General features: G+C 39.8%; 1 protein-coding gene across 2 annotated transcripts in view; it reads right to left on the bottom strand.

Moving 5' to 3' along the window:
• DNAJC15 (DnaJ heat shock protein family (Hsp40) member C15) overlaps positions 1-22,116 on the bottom strand; it is a 73,989-nt gene that overhangs the window by 25,451 nt on the left and 26,422 nt on the right. For both annotated transcript variants that reach the window (XM_028151567.2, XM_008145550.3), the window contains exons 2-4: positions 20,254-20,305; positions 17,820-17,893; positions 8,334-8,410 (exon numbers count right to left, since the gene is read on the bottom strand). In XM_028151567.2, coding sequence (XP_028007368.2) covers positions 8,334-8,410; positions 17,820-17,893; positions 20,254-20,305 — 203 coding nt within the window. The remainder of the gene's footprint in view (positions 1-8,333; positions 8,411-17,819; positions 17,894-20,253; positions 20,306-22,116) is intronic.

Consider the following 22,116-nt stretch of genomic DNA (forward strand, 5'->3'; position numbering starts at 1 on the left):
TTGTGACAACATGAGATGGACCTTGAGGACATTATACTAAGTGAAACAAGTCAGACAGAGAAAGATAAATACTGTGTATGATCTCACTTTTTTGTGGAATCTAAAAAAGATGAACTTACAGAAACAGAGAACAGAGTGGTAGAAGCCAGAGGTGGGGGAGTATGGATGAAATGGTACATATTCTAGTTATAAGATAAGTAAGTCCCAGGGATGGAATGTATGGCATGGTGACTAGTTAACAATACTGTTTATATATTTCTAAGTTCCTAAGAGAGTACATCTTAAAAGTTCTCATTACAAGGAAAAAAACAACACTGTAACTATATGAATTGAAGGATGTTAACTAAACTTACTGTGGTAATCATTTTGCAATATATACATACTAGAGGCCCGGTGCAAGGATTCATACACTGGTGGGGTGGGGTCCCTTGGCCTGGCCTGTGGGGATGGGGCCAAAACCAGCTCTCCGACAACCCCCAATGAGTACTGGATTGCAAGAGATAGCAGGCCAGGCCAAGGGACCCCACCAGTGTATGATCAGGGCTGGGGAGGAACGGTGGGAGGGCTCCAGGGTGTGTCCAGACCAGGCCTGATTGGGGCCAATAGGGGCCAGGGAGGGACCGCGGGAGGGCTCCAAGGTGTGTCCAGCCCGTCTCACCCAGTCCCGATTGGCCGGACCCCAGCAGCAAGCTAACCTACTGGTCGGAGCATCTGCCCTCTGGTGGTCAGTGTGCATCATAGCGACTGGTTGAACGGTTGAACGGTCAGAGACTTAGCATATTAGGCTTTTATTATATACTAGAGGCCCACTGCACGAAATTCGTGCAAGGGCCTTGGCCCCGTTGCCGCAGCGGCCGCATCTACCTCGGCCCCCACCTGCCGTCACCATGGCTGGGGGCCTCTTTTGCCTCTGCCTCGGCCTCTGCCTGATGCGGCTTTGTCCGGAAGGAAGGACGTCCGAAGGAAGGACGTTTGGTCTAATTAGCATATTACACTTTTATTATTATAGAGAATATCAAATCATTATGTTGTACACTTTAAAGCAGTGATGGCGAACCTATGACACGCGTGTCAGCACTGACACGCGTAGCCATTTCTGATGACACGCAGCCGCTGAGGCAGCCGCTGAGGCGGGCGCATGCTGAGGATGAAACATTTGCTACTCCTGAGGATGAAACATTTGTGAAATAATGTTTTTTCCTCAAAGTGACACACTACCCGAGTTATGCTCAGTTTTTTGGCGAAGTTTGACACACCAAGCTCAAAAGGTTGCCTATCACTGCCTTAAAGTAATGTACAACGTTATATGCCAATTATATCTCAGTAAAACTGGGGATGGGGGTACTTTAAAAATGTTAATAAATAACAAATAAGTAATAAGTATTTTAGTATAAAGGCTTATGGGTATTCCTTTTGGCTGTTTGTAGAAGTCTTTTAGGGACCATTTCAAACTTACTTTTGGTTTGTAGAGAAGAGTCCTCCCCAGACAAAGACTACCAAATTTTGAGAGAAAAATCATTAACATTGTACCAGGACAATGAACACTTTATTGTTTAATTGCCTATCAAGAATAAAAAAGATGTTATTGTGAAAAATTCTAATATGATTTAGTTTACTATATCTAATCTACATTTATAATTTCCCCCCCTTTTGCTCTATAACACTTCTTTCCTATATTAGTTATGTTTCCTAGTTTTGTGTATATATTTGACATGTCTCCTTAAGTAGACACTAAACTACTGAAGGGCAGATCTTAAAATACTATCTAGTATTAAATGTGCAATAGGTGCTTAACGCATTTTATACCACCCTCCAATTGTAAATAAATGGCAGTAAAAAAGTTCAAGTCCTTGAAAGAATAAAGGCTCTGTATTAGTAAATATGAGCATTTTAAAAGATTATTGTACTGTAGGAAATCTTAAAATGAAAAAAGGGAAGCTTTAAAAACCTTATTTTATAAAGCTAATCAAATGCAGACTACTCATTCAAATTTTCATTGTACGCATTTTTTGGGAGGAAGTATATATGGTAAGTTGCACCTTATTCTGGATATTAAGCTTTAATTGAACAAATAAGACAATATGTAGCACTTCTGTCAAAATTATCCTTGAAAATCATTTGGATTGCCTATAATAACAATGCATGTGGGTTTGTATATAAAATTCCATAAGCATTACGTACACTAAGGTCCACCAACCAATGAACTAGATTGAAGTCAGTGGAAAGTTCATATGCACAAATATGGTCATTCAAAACATTCTACCTTTAAGAAAATTGTGATCAGACTCCTAGTGGTTAGCTTTGGGATGAAGAAAGTAGTATCCTTTGTGTGCAAGGTTTATCCCCTTTTCTTTAAGTCCCTAGGACCTTAATACATGTGCCTGTTGTTATAAAGATTAAACAAGATGGGAGAATCCTAGTTCTTTATTTTATAGTAGAGGCCCGGTACACGAAATTCATGCACAGGGGTGGGGGGTCCTCCTCAGCCCAGCCTGCACCCTCTCCAATCCAGGACCCCTCAGGGGATGTCCGACTGCCTGTGGGATCGGGCCTAAACCGGCAGTCGGACATCCTTCTCACAATCCGGGACCACTGGCTCCTAACTGTACACCTGCCTGCCTGCCAGATCACCCCTAACTGCCCCCGCTGCTAGCCTGGTCGCCCCTAACTCCTCCTCCCCCGCCGGCCTGGTCACTCCTTACTGAACCCACCTGCCAGCCTGGTCACCCCCAACTGCCCCCCAACCAGCCTGGTCGCCCCTCATTGCCACCCTCTGCTGGCCTGGTTGCCTGTTCAGTTGCGATGGTTGCTATATAGATTAGAGGCCCGGTGCCCAAAATTTGTGCATTGGGAGGGGGGAGACCCTCAGCCCAGCCTGCATGCTCTCACAGTCCAGGATCCCTCAGGTATGTCTGCCTGCCTTTAGGCTTTTAATATATATACTAGAGGCCCGGTGCATGAAATTCATGCACTCGGGGGTGGAGGGGAGGTTCCTCAGCCTGGCCTGTGCCCTCTTGCAGTCCAGGAGCCCTTGGGGGATGTCCAACTGACAGTTTCAGCCCGCTCCCCGCCACCACCACTGCATTAGCCAGCCGTGAGTCTGGCTTCTGGATGAGCAGCGCTCCCCCTATGGGAGCGCATTGACCACCAGGGGCAGCTCCTGCGTTGAGTGTCTGCCCCCTGGTGGTCAGTGTGCGTCATAGCAACCGGTCGTTCCACTGTTCGGTCGATTTGCATATTAGCCTTTTATTATATAGGATATACATACATATATATACACACATACATACATATTTATATTTATTTATTTATTTTGTTATTGTTTTTGTTGATTTCAGAGAGGAAGGGAAAGGGAGAGAGAACTAGAAACATCAATGATGAGAATCACTGATTGCCTGCCTCTGCACGTCCCCTACTGGGGAACGAGCTCACAACCCGGGCATGTGTTCTTGATCAGAATTGAATCCGGAACCCTTCAGTCTGCAGGCCAATGCTCTATTCACTGAGCCAAACCAGCTAGGGGGAGAATCCTAGTTCTTAAACATAGTATAAAAATGAAATGTGAACAACATAGACTGATGAACAAGAACAGACCCAGAAACAAGAAGGCATGGATCAGACTGTTGGGCCTCGGGGGAAGGGTAGGGAAGGGTGGGGGTAAAGGGGGAGATCAACCAAAGGACTTGTGTGCAGGCATATGAGCCTAATCTCAGGGGGACAACAGGGGGGTGGGAGCATGTGTGGGGAGGGGTGTGGGATGGGAATGGGGGGACGAGGACAAATATGTGATACCTTAATCAATAAAGAAATTTTTTAAAAAAATGAAATATAGCTCTGATGTATCTCCAGTGTAGACAATTTCACCATGAAACTGAAAATGTAACTTTAAATACCATGTTGCCTAGATCAGCCATTTCAAATTGGGCTCCCTGGAACACACTCTACTGGGAGTGCGGCTGTGCAGTGGAACTGAGGTATTCCCTAAGCCTGCAGCAAATGGAGTAGAATCTGGTTTCATCTTTTTCCTTTGAACAACATTTAAACAGAGTTTCACAGAAGCTTTTAGAAAGTTTGAAAGTCATAAATGTGCATAATTTCACAAAACACCAGGTGTAGTAACAGTTTTCCTGGACAGTAAAATATTTTAGGTTTCGTAAGAATGTACAAAATCATTTGTAGCACACAGTATTTTTTAAATAAGTCAACAGAGTCAACTCCATTTTGCCTTTACCTACTTGGTTATATAGTCTAAGTAGTTTAGATTCACTGACCAGAAAAAATGGCATTGTAATTACATCTTGAAAATCTTCTCAAAATCAGCATTGCCTGAATGAAAGGGCTAGAGGGAACCAAATAAGTTTTACCTTTCTATTTAACGGTTAATATTTAGCTTCTGTATTCATGATGGAAATGGGAAGAAAGAGGAGCCAACATTTATTCAGCACCTGTTATTTGGTAAATACTTTTATAAAAAAGTATCATCAATAAAAAACATATTATAAATAAATAAATAAAAACATATCATCATATCACTTAATATTATTCTAATAAGGCTACATATTATTAATTCCAATATTAATTCCAATTCAAGAATGAAGAGTCCGGCCAGTGTGGTTCAGTGGTTGAGCAGTCAACCCATGAACCAAGAGGTTGCTGGTTCAATCCCCAGTCAGGGCACAAGCCAGGGTTGTGGACTCAATCCCCAGTGGGGGATATGCTGGAGGCAGGTGATCGATGATGTTTCTCTCTCATCAATGTTTCTATCTCTTTATCCCTCTCCCTTCCTCTCTTTCTAAAAATAGATAAAAACATTTAAAAAATGAAGAGACTAAAGTACAGAAAAACTAAATATAATTTGACCACGATAAGAATCTGTTTTGCCTCACTGGCATTTATTGGGTAGTTACTAATTGCCATGAATATGTTAAAATTTTCATGTGTATTAATTTGCACAACTGTATGCAGTAGACACTAATAGAACCTCTATTTTCCAGATGATAAAATTGAGGTCACACACCTAGTACATGGTAAAACTGATACTCGTACCCAGAGTCACTTGTTATCAGAGTCTGTGTTCTTAACCACTGAATTTTCCTTGTGAAATTCTGTACAACTTCCAGTTCAATGGATAAAACTTTATAACCATGTACCTAATGTACTTTAAGTCAACTTCCAGTTTTCTGTCCTAACAATACGAGTGCCTTAAATGATATATGATACTATAGGCCTGGTGCACAAAATTTGTGCACAGGGGGAGGGTGTCCCTCAGCCCAGCCTGCACCCTCTCCAATCTGGGACCCCTTGAGGGATGTCGGACATCCCTCTCACAATCCAGGACTGCTGGCTCCCAACTGCCCTCCCCTGCAAGGCCTGGTCCCCTCCAACTGCCCTCCCCTGCAGGACTGAGTCCCCCCCCAAACTGCCCTCCCCTGCAGGACCGGGTCCCCCCCCCAAACTGCCCTCCCCTGAAGGCCTGGTCCTCCAAAACGGCCCTTCCCTGCAGGACTGGGTCCCTCCCAACTGTCCTCCCCTGCAGGCCTGGTCCCCCACCAACTGTCCTCCTCTGCAGGCCTGGTCCCCCTAACTGCCCTCCCTTGCTGGCCTGGTCTCCCCCAACTGCCCTCCTCTGCTGGTGGTCACCCCCAACTGCCCTCCCCTGCAGGCCATCTTGTGGCGGCCATCTTGTGGCGGCCACCTTGTGTCCACATGCAGCCATCTTGTGTCTTGGTGTGATGGTCAATTTGCATATTACTCTTTTATTAGATCCCCCCAATTGCCCTCCTCTGCTGGCCTGGTCACCCCCAACTGCCCTCCTCTGCTGGCCTGGTCACCCCTAACTTCCCATAACTTCCCTCCCCTGCAGGTCATTTTGTGGTGGCCATCTTGTGTCCACATGGGGCAGCAATCTTTGACCACTTGGGGGTGGCCATCTTGTGTCTTGGTGTGATGGTCAATTTGCATATTACTTTTATTATATAGGATTCTCAAAAACCTTTGTGTTTGGTTTTATAATGTATTTATAAAACATTTCATAGGTGCATTTCAAGACTATGAATGGGATGTTATAGGGGCCCAATAAAAATGCAAGAAAAATTACAATGCTATTCTGAATAATAGTAAAGCAAGATATAGTAAGCAATATAAGTAACTTTCTAATTTGGTTCCCCTATTTAAAATAATTTTTCTATTCTCAGATAAGGAGAGATCTCATCTCTTCTTGTCTATATAAATAAAAGCCTAAGCAACTGTCACAACCAAAACAACTGAATGGACAACTGAACAGGCTGTGTGGGGCGACCAGGCCGGCAGGGGAGTTAGGGGGTTAGTGAGGGACGACCAAATGACTGAGCAGCAGGCTACGTGGGGCGACCAGGCCGGCAGGGGGTTAGTGAGGGACGACCAAACAACTGGGCAGCAGGCTACGTGGGGTGACCAGGCTGGCAGGGGCTCAGTTGGGTGTGACCAGGCCAGCAGGGGGGACAGTTAGGGGCAATCAGGGAGGCAGGCAGATGAGCAGTTAGGAGCCAGTAGTCCCGGACTGTGAGAGGGATGTCCGACTGCTGGTTTAGGCCCGATCCCAAGGGGTCCCAGACTGGAGAGGGTGCAGGCTGGGCTGAGGGGACACCCCTGTGCACAAATTTCATGCACCAGGCCTCTAGTATTTTAATAAAGTACCAAGCTAAATTGATCTATTTTTATTTTCTCTCTCCCCATTTTTGTTTTTCTTGTTAAGTCATAAGAAACAATAAAATGTTTTGGCCTTAAAAATCTGCTAGTGTATAAGAGATTTTAAAAAACTGCACCAACATAAGACTTTAAGATCTATTTGCTTAATTATGTTGATTAAATCACCAGGAGATTTGTTGTATGTGACGTATTATACTACAGCCAACTCCCAAATTTTAAAAGGCTCTAAAGGAACATCAGATAAAAATTTAAATATATCCCTGGCTGGTGTTGCTCAGTGGTTGGAGCATCGGCCCATGCACCATAGGGTCTCGGGTTGGATTCCCAGTCAAGGGCATGTGCCTGGGTTATGGGTTCATTCCCCATCCCCTTTTGATGTGTCTCTCTCAAATCAATGTTTCTCTTTCTCTCTCCCCTGTCTTTCCTCCCTCCCATTCTCACTGAAAAGACATGGGAAAAAAAATCCTCAGGTGAGGATTAACAACAACAAAAAATTGAATATAACTAGTGGTAAATCTATGGTAGGGAAAGTATTCTTAACTTTAAGTGTTAAATGATATCACACAGCAATCATACAATATCATTAACTTTCTCTCTGACCAAAGTTAGAAAATATATATATTGACCTAAGTGACCGTTTGACCACTAGCTATGATGCGCACTTATTGGCCTAAGTGACCGTTTGACCACTAGCTATGATGCACACTGACCACTAGGGGGCAGATGCTCAATGCACAGGCACGGAAATGTGGAACAGATGGATGAATCTCAGAGGGAAGGGGGAGGGGGGAGGGCGGGAAGAGATTAACCAAAAATCTTATATGCATACTAGAGGCCCGGTGCATGGATTCGTGTACCAGTGGGGTCCCTCAGCCTGGCCTGCGGGGATTGGGCCAAAACTGGCAGTCTGACATCCCCCAAGGGGTCCAGGATTGCAAGATGGCGCAGGCCAGGCCAAGGGACCCCACTGGGTGCACAAATTCGTGCACCGGGCCTCTAGTAAATGGATAAAAGGTGAAACAAGTATAAGAAAATATGCTAAATGTCAAATTGCAGAACTAGAAAATAATTGTGAAACAGAGCCCATATTATAATAGAAAATATGATACACATCAAATTATAAAACTGAATCCAGAAACTCAGTATCATAATGAGGGATATTATTATAACTGCTTTTAAACTTTAATATTGAAATATAATAGCTCCTGAGCACTGGCCAGGTGGCTAGGTTGGTTAGAGTACTGTCGCAATATGTCAAGGTTGTGGGTTCAATCCCCAGTCAGCGCACATACAAGAAACAACCAACTAATGTATCAATAAGTGGAACAACAAATCAATGTTTCTCTTATTCTCTCACTGCCCCCCCCCCTTCCTCTCTCTCTCTCAAATCATTTTTTTTTTTTTAAATGAAAAGGAAGAAATATAATAGCTCATTGTTACAGAATAAAGACACATTACAACTTTGCCTGATTTTTTTTAGGAGTGTGAGATTTTCTCTTAGAGATTTTAAAGTGTAAAAACTTGGTATTTTCTCCTTTGCTTCCTATTCATAATTTAAAATATAAGAATAACTTTACTGTAACATTTTCTCCTTTTTAAATATAAGCTTGGGCACAAACAAAATAATACTTATGTAGCACACTTACCTTACACCCAAAATAAGACTAGCTTCTCGCCTACTCATTTTCTGTTCAAATCCTCCTTTATAGTAGGATGAAAGGCTCTGTACAGGAAAAATAGAGCAAGAAATAATTAACTACATATATGAGGGGGCATGACCTCAATCCCCTCACATAGTTGCAGTAAGAAGAACGCATTTTACTAGAAGTCATCTTGAAATTATGGGGGGGAGGGGCACTAAACAATGATCCTTTACTAATAGCAAGATGAACACTTAAAAAATGTTACCAACTTTTTAACTGTCAAATATAATAATTTTTCTATACTTAGATATAACTGAAAGAATATGAGATCAGTAAAAGAAAAAGGCTTGATCTTTTTCTAAAGTCTTGCAGTAATTTTCTCATTGGATAACCTTGACCAAATCAGTTCATGTGATATGACCGACATTGTTTTGAACTACTAGACAGACTGATAGAGAAACTGACAAAGTGGGGAGGATGTCAGGATAGCAGATAGGCAATGCCAGAAAACTGGATTGAAAGATCAATGTGGTTGGAAGGGCATGAGCAAGGAGAGCAGTATCAAAGAGGTAAATAGGGCCAAATTGTGGAAGGCCTTATAAACAATGGAAATAATTTAGAATTTTATTCTCAGAAGCCAGAGCACTGAAGTAACACAATTTGACTTTGTTTTGAAAGGATTCCTCCAACAACTGCTATGTACAGAATAGAAAGAAAGAGCAACAGTGGGAGCAAGAGACCAGTTAAGAGGGCATAACAATAACCTAGACAAGAGATGATGGTGGTATGAATTAACGTAAAGGAGGAAGTGAAAAGTGGTCAAATTCTGGATGTATTTTGAAAACAGAACTAACATTTGCTTCGTGGACTAAATGTGGGATATGAAAAAAAGGAGAAACTCAGAAAAGACTAAACTGCATCTGGATGAGGCTCATAGCCTAAAACACACGCCTACTTATGAGTAAGTCAATCTATATATATATGCAATCATTACAACCCTTCTAAAAGAACTAGATCATTTTGAGAATAGAAATTTAATATTTGGGAACTTTATACAGAAAAGCAGACAGAAAGCAAAAAAAAATGCTCATGTTACACATTTCTTCGGAGAAAATCATGCCTTCTAAACTCATATAAAATTTAGGTCGTATATTACATACTTTTAAATAGAATAAAATGTTATGGGTTTTTAAATATATTATTCAATTTAAATTAGTATCTGTGTCATGAGCAAGCACAAAGTTATAATTCTGTATCCCTTGACTCCTCCATTAAATAGAACTAAAAGGCCCTTTCAACCTTACAAATAATATACCAATATCGCGTTACATTAGGATATATAGATATAACACAATGCAGAATCATTTTTGACAATACTAGTGGGCTAAGGAAATGTTTAGATCCATAAACATAAGATTATTATAATAAAGAACAACAATATAATAAAAAAGACAAAGTAGGGGGTTATATATTTCTAATAAAATTTCCAAGAACAAAAACAATGGAATTCTGCTAGTTTTATTATGCTGTCTATTTGATATACACTTTGAACTTTACACATTATTTTATATTTTCTATTCATAAAGTATATACAGGGGTGAGCAAAAGTAGGTTTACAGTTGTTCATATGAAAAAATATGTAATGTAAGAATAAATAACAATTCAAGAATAAACTGCTTCATGTACTCACAACTGTTAACCTACTTTTGCCCACATTTGTATATAAACAATAGAAATTGAAATTGTTTTCCTTCTAAAATTAGCATTAAATGTTGTAGTGCCATATATTATTGAAGGATGCGTATATGAAATGAATCAAGTTACAAAAAGTCATTAGCTATTTTATCCAGTCAATAGCTTGGAATACAAAAAACCCTCCAGACTACCAGAGAACTATATCATTCCATTGTCTTATTTACCATAAACTGTAAACTTTTATTATGTACAATAATCTATTTAACTTATAGAGCCATAGAAGGATAATTTTAATTAGTGTTATTTCCATGAATTTTGCTTAACTATAAACAATAGAAGTTCAATTTGAAAAACTGTATTCAAGTAAAAAGAAAAATTCACATATAGGAAAATAAAAGACTCAAAAGAAGATAAATGACTTGTTTTTTATCCCCCACCAGAGGAAAAAATAGCGATAATTAGACATTAGCTGAGTCAATAATATACATTAATATTTTAAAAAACAAGCAAAAGGGTAATGGTTCAAAACAGCAGACTGAATAATTTATGTATTTTGCTTTCCAAAGTGACCTTGAAATGAGGACAGAGTTATTTTAAACAACAAAAATCCATAATAGGCCTAGAAAACAAGAAATGGGACAAGTAGAAAAACAGAAAGTTTAAAGAAATCCTGGAAGATTGAAAACAGATAAGATTGCACATACTCAAAAGTCATAGGAACCCCAATCCCCCAGAGGAAAAAGAGAAACACTTCTCAGAAATCAAGGAAAAAAAACACTAAATTCAGAGTAAACAAATAGAAAAAATAATATCAGAGTAATTAAACTAGAACAGCAGAGATACTCCATTAATACAGATCATAAGGAGCCTGCTACCTGCTGCTTTAGCTCTCAGGTTAAACAGAGAATCATGTCTGTGATGCACCTTATTGTGGGTGGTAGATCCGAAGAGAAACAAAGAAGAGTACCAACAGATCACATTTCCAATCTCAGAAGGCTGGAGAGGGGGCAGTTACATGTAGTACTCTGCTCCTAGACTCTGGAGGTCCGAAGCCTGCCTCTGCGCTCCTTGCTTTGGAAGACATGACTATTGACATGGCCCACCTATATATTCACAGACCACCAATAATACTTTTAGAATCCTTTTGAATATTAATCCATATTCAATTAAATTTTGAAGCAAGCCTACCAAACTGCTGAGGAAGGACACTTATATTAATCACCTTGGTCCTCATAAACATAAATCAGTAACCAAGGATCATCAGGTGTTTGAACAAATCCAATATCAAGGGAGAAAAACAGGACCAAGATGAACAACGAGGCCATGGGTCTGGACTAGGCTATGTCTTGGTGCTGGTGGATGTCTGTAGTCTACACAGTGGGCACCTGGACCATGTTGGGCTCCTTGATTTTTTTCAACCAGAAAAAGAGCAAACCATTAGATGATGAAGTAGAACAAAAAGATGTCTCAACGAATGAAATCCCTGAGCCAACTAGTAAATTAGAGCAAAAGGATGAAATAAATGTGCCCCCAAAAGGGTTTTATGTAGGAAACAACTGTCACATATAAAGAGATTTTGTTCAAATTACTGACAAGATCCTCAACACTTAGAAATCGTGGACTGGTGGCCCTGGACCAGAATAATGATTGACCGCTGAATTCTGAAAACCAGAACTTTGGTTCAGCAAATAAATTGGATAGATGCCTGGATTTCCAGTTTATGTTTGCGGAAGTGTATGCATTTAATTTTGCTATAAAATATGATCACTAATAATATGCAATAAATATTTCCTTCAGGAAAAAAAAGATGAACAGTTAACAACTGGCTTTGAAGGAAGAAGATAAATAAGGAAGCAGAAGATAAAGAAATGTGTATTAGTGTTTTTAGAGCTATTCAAAGAAATAACACATTCATAAAAGAATTAAGTTGCTATGATAAAGAAACAGGAAAAATTCTTGTATATTAAATAATTATTGATGTAAAAAATTTACTGGATGGACTGAATAACAGAATGGCCATTGTCAAAGGCCAACCTGGTGATCTAGAAAATAACCTCTGGAAATACTGTGGAATGTAGAATGAAAAAATAAAGGAGATAGAAAATAAGAGATAAAATGTCAAGAGACATAAAAGATAGACTAAGAGGTCCAACATCTTTCTGACAAGAGTTCCAGGAGCAGAAAAGAGAGACAATAGAAGAAAATAACAAGCAAACAAAAAATATCAGAGAATCTTACAAAACAATAGATAGACAATTTCACATAGTTAAGACTCACTAATAATTCCTTAAAGTTTCAGAACATCAGTAATAAAGAGAAAATCTCCTAAATTTGCAGAGCTAACCAAACAAAAATCACCAAAACCTAAAAACCAAAAGCACAAACAACAAAAGAAAATCAAAAGAGTACCAAGGAATAAGAACACCTGGAAATCTGTTGAGAGTCTGAGTACCAAAAATATCTGACTGCGAGTACACAGGAAAGCATGCACAAGGGCACTAAGATTCAATCTGAGGGAAGATGACTATACTTCTCTAGTACTGGTTCCCCCGGACTCCAAGGAGCCAGCAGGTAAACAACAATTAACAGTGAAGGTGAAATAAATTGTTTAACAAAGAACTTAAAACATTTATCATCCATGAATCCCATAGGAAAATTATTGTAGGCAGTATTCCAGCAAAATGAAAAAAGAACAAAAAAAAATGAGAAAAAGAAATATGAGATTTAAGAACAAGATGATATTAAAGTGTAGAGGAAGCAAATAAGTTTTTAAGAAAAATTTTATAAAGATATTCTAAAATGTTTCACTGCAAACTGCAAGTACTTTGTGAAAACAAGGCACAATTTATTAAAAGCCATGTTTCTTAATTTGAAACCCACAGGAAAGGGAAAGGTGGGCATGCATCATTTCTTTCTCAAGAAATGCAGATGCCAAGTTCAGTATACCCAGGACAACCTCTTGAACTACTCTACCTTATCTGTGAGCCTCCACAGACAAATGAAAATTTTCTCATTTTCTCACTCTCACATCCTTCACAATGTTAAAGAATGTAGTTCTACAAAACATGGCAGTCTTCTATTCATGATCCTATATAATAAAAGGCTAATATGCAAATTAACTGAACCGCTATGACTTGCAATGACCACCAAGGGGCAGACGCTCAATGCAGGAGCTACACCCTGATGGTCAGTGTGCTCCCACAGAGGGAACACCACTCAGCCAGAAGCCAGGCTCATGGCCAGCGAGCATAGCAGCGCTAGCGGGAGCCTCTCCCACCTCTGCAGCAGCACTAAGGATGTCTGACTGATGGCTCCTGGACTGCGAGAGGACGCAGGATGGGCTGAGGGACCCCTGCCCCAAGTGCACAAATTTTGTGCACCGGGCCTCTACTATAAAAACAACTATAACATAAGACAAAAGATTTCTAAAACTTGTAAATTGTCCATTTACTATATATAAATATAGTAAAGATATAAACAACATTTATTTAAAGAACTATGTCATTCATTTGGAAGCTGAATAGCATGCTATTAAACAAAGATTGGGTTACCAAAGAGATCAAAGAAGAAATTAAAAACATCCTGGAAACAAATGACAATGAAAACACAACAATCCAAAATCTATGGGACACAGTGAAAGCAGTCTTGACAGGGAAGTTTATAGATCTACAGGCCTACCTCAAAAAAACAAGAAAAAATAGTAATAAATCATCTAACCCTACAACTCAAAGAATTAGAAAGAGAACAACAAGACCAGAGTGAGCAGAATGAAGGAGATAATAAAGATCAGAGCAGGAATAAATGACATAGAGAGCAAAAAAACAGTACAAAGGATCGATGAAACCAAGAGCTGGTTCTTTGAAAGGAAAAACAAGATTGATGAACCTCTAGCCAGGCTCACCAAGAAGCAAAGAGACAAGACTCAAACAAAATCAGAAATGAAAGAGGCAAAATAATAACAGACCCCACAGAAATACAAAAGATCGTTAAAACATACTATGAACAACTCTATTCCAACAAACTAGACAACCTAGAGAAAATGGACATATTCCTAGAAAAATAAAACCTTCCAAAACTCAATCAATAAGAATCTAAAAATCTCAATAGGCCGATAACTATGGAGGTAATTGAAACAGTCATCAAAAAGCTTCCAGCAAACAGAAGCCCTGGGCCAGACAGCCTCACAGGGGAGTTTTACCAAACATTCAAAGAACTAAAGCCTATCCTCAGACTATTCCAAAAGATGCAAGAGGAAAGAACACTTCCAAGCCCATTCTATGAAGCCACCATTACCCTAATACCAAAACCACATAAAGACAACACAATGAATGAGAATTACAGGCCAATAACCCTCCTGAACATAGATGCCAAAATCCTCAACAAAATTCTAGCGAATCAGATCCAGCATTACATCAGAAAGATCATACACCATGACCAAGTAGGATTTATCCTGGATATACAAAGATGGTATAATATCCACAAATCAATAAACGTAATACATCACATAAACAAATTGAGAGAAAAAAATCACAGTTCTATCAATTGATGCAGAAAAAGCATTTGACAAAATCCAACACCCTTTCTTGATAAAAAACACTCAGCAAAATGGGAATAGAGGGATCATACCTCAACATAATAAAAGCATTATATGACAAACCTACAGCCAACATCATACTTAATGGGCAAAAACTAAAACCATTTCATCTAAGAACAGGAAGGAGACACGGATGCCCACTTTCACAACTCCTGTTTGACATAGTACTAGAAGTGCTACCCATAGCAATTAGACAAGAAGAAGAAAAAAAGTATCCAAATTAGAAAAGAAGATATAAAACTGTCATTATTCACAGATGACATGATACTATAAATAGAAAACCCTAAAGACTCCATCCAAAAATTATTAGACTTAATAAATGAATTCGGAAATGTAGCAGGATACAAAATTAATGCCAAGAAATCTAAGGCATTTTTATACACCAATAGTGAACTTACAGAAAGATAGGCTAAAAAAATAATCCCATTTACCATTGCATCAAAAAAATTAAGATACCTAGGAATAAACTTAACTAAGGAGGGTAAAAGATCTGTACTCGGAAAACTACAGGACCCTGCAAAATGAGACAGAGGAAGACATAAACAGATGGAAGAACATACCATGTTCATGGATTGGTAGAATCAACATCATTAAAATGTCCATACTACCCAAAGCAATCTATAGATTCAATGCACTCCCGATTAAAATAACAATGACATATTTCGCAGACCTAAAACAAACTCTCCAAAAATTCATCTGGAATAAAAAAAGACCCCGAATAGCTGCAGCAATCCTAAAACAGAAGACAAAGTAGGAGGGATCTCAATACCAGATATCAAGCTGTACTACAAAGCCACTGTTCTCAAAACTGCCTGGTACTGACAAAAGAACAGACATATAGAGCAATGGAATATAATAGAGAACCCAGAAATCGACCCAAAACACTATGCTCAATTAATATTTGACAAAGGAGGCAAGAACATACAATGGAGTCAAACAGTCTCTTTAATAAATGGTGCTGGGAAAATTGGACAGATACATGCAAAAAAATGAAACTAGACCACCAACATACACCATACACAAAATTAAACTCAAAATGGATAAAGGACTTACACGTAAGACAGGCAACCATAAAAATATTAGGAGAATCCACAGGCAGCAAAATCTCAGACATATGCTGAAGCAATAGCTTCACCTTTAGAGCTCCTAGGGCAGTGGTCGGCAAACCACGGCTCACAAGCCACATGCAGCTCTTTGGCCTCTTAAGTGTTCTAATGCCACTTGTTCAAAATAGACTCGCCCAGGCCGAAAACCAACTTCTGTGCATGGGCCACGAAGTTTCAATCACACTGTATGTGTGCGCCAACACGTGGTATTTTGTGGAAGAGCCACACTCAAGTAGGGCAATGGAAACTAAAGAGAAAATAAACAAATGGAACTACATCAAAATAAAAAGCTTCTGTACAGCAAAAGAAACCATCAACAAAACAATAAGAAAGCCCACTACATGGGAGAACATATTTGCCAATGTTATCTCTGATAAGGGTTTAATCTCCAAAATTTATAGGGAACTCATACAAAAGGAAGATAAACAATCCAATCAAAAAATGGGCAAAGGACCTAAATAGACACTTTTTGAAGGAGAACTTATAGAAGGCCAATAGAGATATGAAAACATGCTCAAAGTCACTAATTATCTGAGAGATGCAAATCAAAATGACAACGAGGTACCATCTCACACCTGTCAGAATGGCTATCATCAACAAACCAACAAATGACAGGATGTGGAGAAAAAGGAACCCTTGTGCCCTGCTGGTGGTACTGCAGACTGGTGCAACCTCTGTGGAAAACAGTATGGAGTTTCCTCAAAAAATTAAAAATGGAACTCCCATTTGACCCAGTGATCCCACTTCTAAGAATATATCCCAAGAAACTAGAAATACCAATCAGAAAGTATATATGCACCCCTATGTTCATAGCAGCACAATTTATAATAGCTAAGATTTGGAAACAGCCTAAGTGCCCATCAGCAGATGAATGGATAAAATAACTGTGATACATCTACACAATGGAATACTACGTTGCTGTAAAAAAAAGAAGGAATTCTTACCATTTGCAACAGCATGGATGGAACTGAAGAGCATTATGCTAAGCGAAATAAGCCAGTCAGAGAAAGATAAATATCACATTTCATTCATTTGTAGATTATAATGAACAACCTAAACTGATGAACAAAAACAGATCCAGAGACAGAGAAGCATCGATCAGACCATCAAACCTCAGAGGGAAGGTAGGGGAGGGTTGGGTAAGGAGGAAAGATCAACCAAAGGACTTGTATGCATGCATATACTAGTACTATTAAGCTTAACCAATGGACACAGACACCAGGGGGCTGAGGGCATGAGCGAGTTGGGGTGGGGGGGGGGGGAAGGTGGGCAAAGGGTGGATAAGAACAGATAAGAACAAATATGTAATACCTTAATCAATAAAGAAAATGAAAATAAATAAATAAAAAAGAAATGGAACACCAGGCAAGAGTGATTTTAAATGTGAGTGAATGGTGATAAAACATTCAATTTTGGTGTAAATAAATGTGAAATTTTTTTTTTTAAAAAAAGGAACTATGTCATTCATTCATTTTTTTTTTTTTTTTTTCATTTAAAAAAATAGGGAGACCTAGCTGATTTGGCTCAGTGGATAGACCGTCAGCATGCAGACTGAAGATGTCTGGGTTTGATTCTGGTCAACGGCACAGGCCCAGGTTGTGTGCTCAATCCCCAGTAGGGGGAGTGCAGGAGGCAGCCGATCAAACATTCCCTCTCATCAATGATGTTTCCTCTCCCTTCCTCTCTCTAAAATAAAAAAATATTTTTAAAAAATGGAGAAAAACTAAAAAGAAAAAAATTTAGAACTATGTCATTATTTTCATTCTTATTATTCTATTTCAAGTCACTAAGTGAACAAATGAATATTAATTAAACAAAGGAAAATAAATTACCTCAAAATTGATGTAATAATACTAAAAGAATGTAATAGTATGAAATAATTAGATGTCAAAACCATGAATAAGTTTGGACATTAAAATGTGACCAAGAAGCTTAAAAGAATCTAAATCAATAAATGAGACAAACTCTCTGAGGATATAATAAAAGTAAACCTTGTACAAAATTGGAAAATTCAAGACATTTTTTTGAATTACTATCAAATATGATACTTAAAAATCAAAATGAGCTTTCTAATGAAAGCTGTCTTTAACTTACAGGAGTTGAAATCTTCTTTGCAGTTTCTGTGATTACTTGTTCTAGAGGTTTCCAGATCTGAAATACACAGCGACCTAAATAGCAAAAGGAATAGAAGCAAATATATTTTCTATAATCAAAGTCAATACCCACAAAGTGCTTACCATAGTATTTATTGATAATTTATTTTATATAGCTTATTTCAATATTTTTTTCAAATTTCAAATTTATTGAATATCATTATCATGGCTATTAAATTTATCAAGTTCTAGTTCATTATAGAATCAAAAATGTCAATGTTATACATTTCTTATGCAATGTTATAGGTCACAAAAACTGTAGATGAAGTCTTTTAACATGAAGATACTCATGAATCTGCAATGATTATTTGTATTGCTTTATACAGTGATAATCACTTTGGAATATATAGAAAGCAAATACTGTTCAGAATCTATAAAATACAGGAGTGATTTTAATGGAGTTAGCTCTAAACTAAAAAAAGCAATATGTAAGAAATATTTGCCAAGGATATTTATTAGCAATTTCTCATTGAAGATGACTACTCTTCTAAACATTTATTTTATTTTTGTGTTTTTCTTTCTTAGATATCCTAATAATAAAAATTATTGAATCCTGAGACAGAGGGCAGCCATGATCCAGGATCATCAGCCATCAGGACAGCCTCCCCAGGGGGTCCACAGTCACATCCCCTCTTGTCATCTGCCTATGCCAGCTCCCCACGCTCTTTACAGAACACACCTTAGAGGGCCTGCATCAACTGGTGGGGTTAGGCCAGAGTCTGGATTGTCTCAGGTATCTGATAGGTGCAGAGACTCAGCCTCACTATGGGCGTGCTAGCGGCTGCTCCTGCTGCAGGAGCAGCCACTCATCCTGGCACTCCCACTGTGGGAATGCACTGACCACCAGGGGGCAGCTCCTGTGTGGAGTGTCTGCCCCCTGGTGGTCAGTGCGCTTCATAGTGACTGGTCAACCGGTAGTTCTGGTCATTCTGTCGTTTGGTCACTGGGCTTTTATATATGTAGACTAGAGGCCCAGTGTACGAATTCATGCACTGGTGGGATCCAGCTGGCCTGCCCTGATCAGGGCTGGCCAGGGGGGAGGAGCCAAGAGCAGCTGGCCCCACCCCCAATCAGGGTTGGGGGGCCGATTGGGGACAGGGCCAGCTGCGGGGAGGGTCCGCAGGTGGTTGGCCAGCCAGCCTCACCCACTGGTTGAACTTCTAGTTGAACTTCCAGTCGAGGGGACAATTTGCATATTAGCCTTTTATTATATAGAATTCTATTTAGTAATAGGAATTTGGCAACAATGTGGTATGTACAGAATATAAATACCAATTCTGATTTTAGAAAGGCCCTAGCAAAAGTACATCTTTCTCTAATTTCAAATAAAAATCTTACATTTGAATTTGAAATAACTATGCCCATTCTCCTACAATAATTATTACTAAAATTGTTTTATGGTTATGTGGCAAATTTATCAGAATTCTATTTAGATATGATATTCTTCTCAGGAAAACACAATAATTTATATATTGAGACACAAGATAATGATGACATAAAGACCAAGGGAATCTGAATCACTGATCTTCTTGATTTTAAAGGTCTTATTGTTAAAGTACTTTAAACAAGACTTATACAAAATTAAGTAGTACACAAAACAAAACAAAAATCTTTTTTTTCTTCTCAGTTTTCTATTGAATCTTACTAAACCCCATATAACCACAATAGGAAGTAAATTCACCCAAAAAGATCATCCAATTAACAAGAGCAAATCCATGGAATTTAGACACAAATGCTAAAAGAAAATATTGTGAATCTTTATCAACAAGGAAATGCTCTAAGATAAATACTAATTAGGGAGTAGCTATGCAATTTAAAATTATAAGTTGATGACTCTAAACTATAAATTGAAGAGACAGCAATTTTGCTTTAACTCTTTATAAGTGTTCTTTCTAAAAAAGTGATTTTGGCAGTTTATCAAAGACAATACACCAATATTTTAAAAATGAAGTAATAAATACACTACAGGGAACAACTACTCTCACCAGAAAGAACTGACAGCTCAGGAAATGTTTAATCCTACCTTCAAGAAGAAATAAATATGGAAGAATAAAGAAACCCCATACCAATTATACTGTTTCATATTAAAGATGTTTTATTTAAAGTACACAATATCTCAGACTAAAAATTGCCAGGAATATCCACTATTATTGGGGCTAGTTTTCCTAACTTTTGTATCATCACCTTTCTTCCCTACAAAGTTTATCTAGATTTTGATACACTGACAAATGTTCAATAATTATATATGGTGAAGAGAATGGGAATGTATGTCTTAAAATCCAAAACCTTAGAATACGAAAAGTCTGCTTATTAAGGAGTCATTTGGAAAAATTTCTTTATAACATTTATTCATATGTAAGCTTAATTTATCTCACCTGCAAATGCAAAAGCGGCAACACCCAGTCCTACAGCTATCAAGCTTCTTGCCTATGGAGGAAAAAATAACAATCACTTACAGTATTACACACTTTTAAAAGTAAATCATTTTTAATCCTATATAATAAAGAGGTAATATGCAAATTGACCATCACTCCTACACACAAGATGGCCTCCCCCATGTGGACAAAGATGGCCACCACAAGATGGCCGGCAGGGGAGGGCAGTTGTGGGCGATCAGGCCAGCAGGAGAGGGCAGTTGGGAGGGGCCAGGCCTGTGGGAGGGCAGTTGGAGGGGGGGGGACCCAGGCCTGCAGGGGAGGGCAGTTGGGTGGACCAGGCTTGCAGGGGAGGGCAGTTGGGTGGACCAGGCTTGCAGGGGAGGGCAGTTATAGGGGCGACCAGGCCTGCAAGGGAGGACAGTTAGGGGTGACCATGCTGGCATGGGAGTGCAGTTAGGGGTAATCGGGCCGGCAGGGGAGCAGTTAGACGTCGATCAGACTGGCAGGGAGTGGTTGGTGGGTGATCAGGCTGGCAGGCATAAGTGGTTAGGGGCAATCAGGCAGGCAGGCAGGCGAGTGGTTCGGATCCAGTAGTACTGGATTGTGAAAGGGATACCAGATTGGACAGGGTGCAGGCTGGGCTGAGGGACACACCATCCCAACCTGTGCACCCCCCCCCCGTGCACAAATTTCGTGCACCGGGCCTCTAGTAATGTAAATAATAATGTTAAATACTACATTTTCTTCAAGTTCTTCTGTCAATAGAACTTAAAAAAAAAAATCTGTAGTTGATGGGATTATATCTGCTGTGCACTATATCAGTTAGTTTTCAGTGAACTAAAATAATTCTAGATTTTCATTTAATTTGCATAAATTTGAATTCATTCTAACCTAGAGCTTTTATATTACCTACTAGTGGCCCAGTGCATGAAATTCGTGCATATTAAAAGGGGATTAATTAGAGGAAATAATTTAATATTGCTATTTGCCCTTTCTCTATAATAGAAGTGTCAGAGATGAAAGAAAATAAGTAAAATGTATATAAAAACCTTCCTCCTGTCAGAGTCTGGGGCGCACCATGGGACCCAGAGTCAAGTCCCTGCCCACCCACATGCACCTCAAAATCGTGTGAGACCCAGACCCAGCCGGCCGCCCCCCCCATTGGGCTAGATCCAGACCCCGCCAGTCCCACCATTGTCAAGCCCCGCTGGGCAGGGGGCGTAGCCTGAGTTCCCCCGACCCAGCACTGGGGGTGCACCTTGAGGTCCCCTGTCAAGCCCCGCTGGGTGGGAGGCATGGCCTGAGGTCCCCTGTCAAGCCCAGCCAGGCAAGGGGGCACAGCCTCAGGTCCCCTGGCCCGGTGCTGGGGTGGGGGACACAGCCTGAGGTCCCCCATCAAGCCCCGTCGGGTGGGGGGGGCGTTCTGAGGTCCCCCGGCCTGGTGCCAGGGTGGGGGGCGCGGCCTGAAGTCCTCTGCCAAGCCCTACCTGGTGGGGGGCGTGGCCTGAGGTCCCCCGGCCTGGCGCTGGGGCAGGGGGAGCAGCCTGAGGTCCCCTAGCCCAGCACCAGGACAGGAAGCACACCTTGAGGTCCCCTGTCAAGCCCTACAGGGGTGGGGGAGGGCATAGCCTCAGGTCCCTGCTGATTGCTCGTTAAGGCTCCTTATGGGAACTTGGCCTCAGCTGTGGGTGCAGCCATCTTTGTGAAGGAGTGATGGTCAATTTGCATATTCCTTCTTTATTATATAGAAGGATTGCTGAAATGTTTTCTACAGACTATTCTTAATAGTGCGTTTAATATATTTATCTTGTATAAAGATAAAAGGCACATTTTTCCTCCTCCATTACACTTGCAATACTC

The sequence above is a fragment of the Eptesicus fuscus genome, chromosome 8, assembly GCF_027574615.1.
Source record: "Eptesicus fuscus isolate TK198812 chromosome 8, DD_ASM_mEF_20220401, whole genome shotgun sequence".
Classification (NCBI taxonomy): Eukaryota; Metazoa; Chordata; class Mammalia; order Chiroptera; family Vespertilionidae; genus Eptesicus; species Eptesicus fuscus.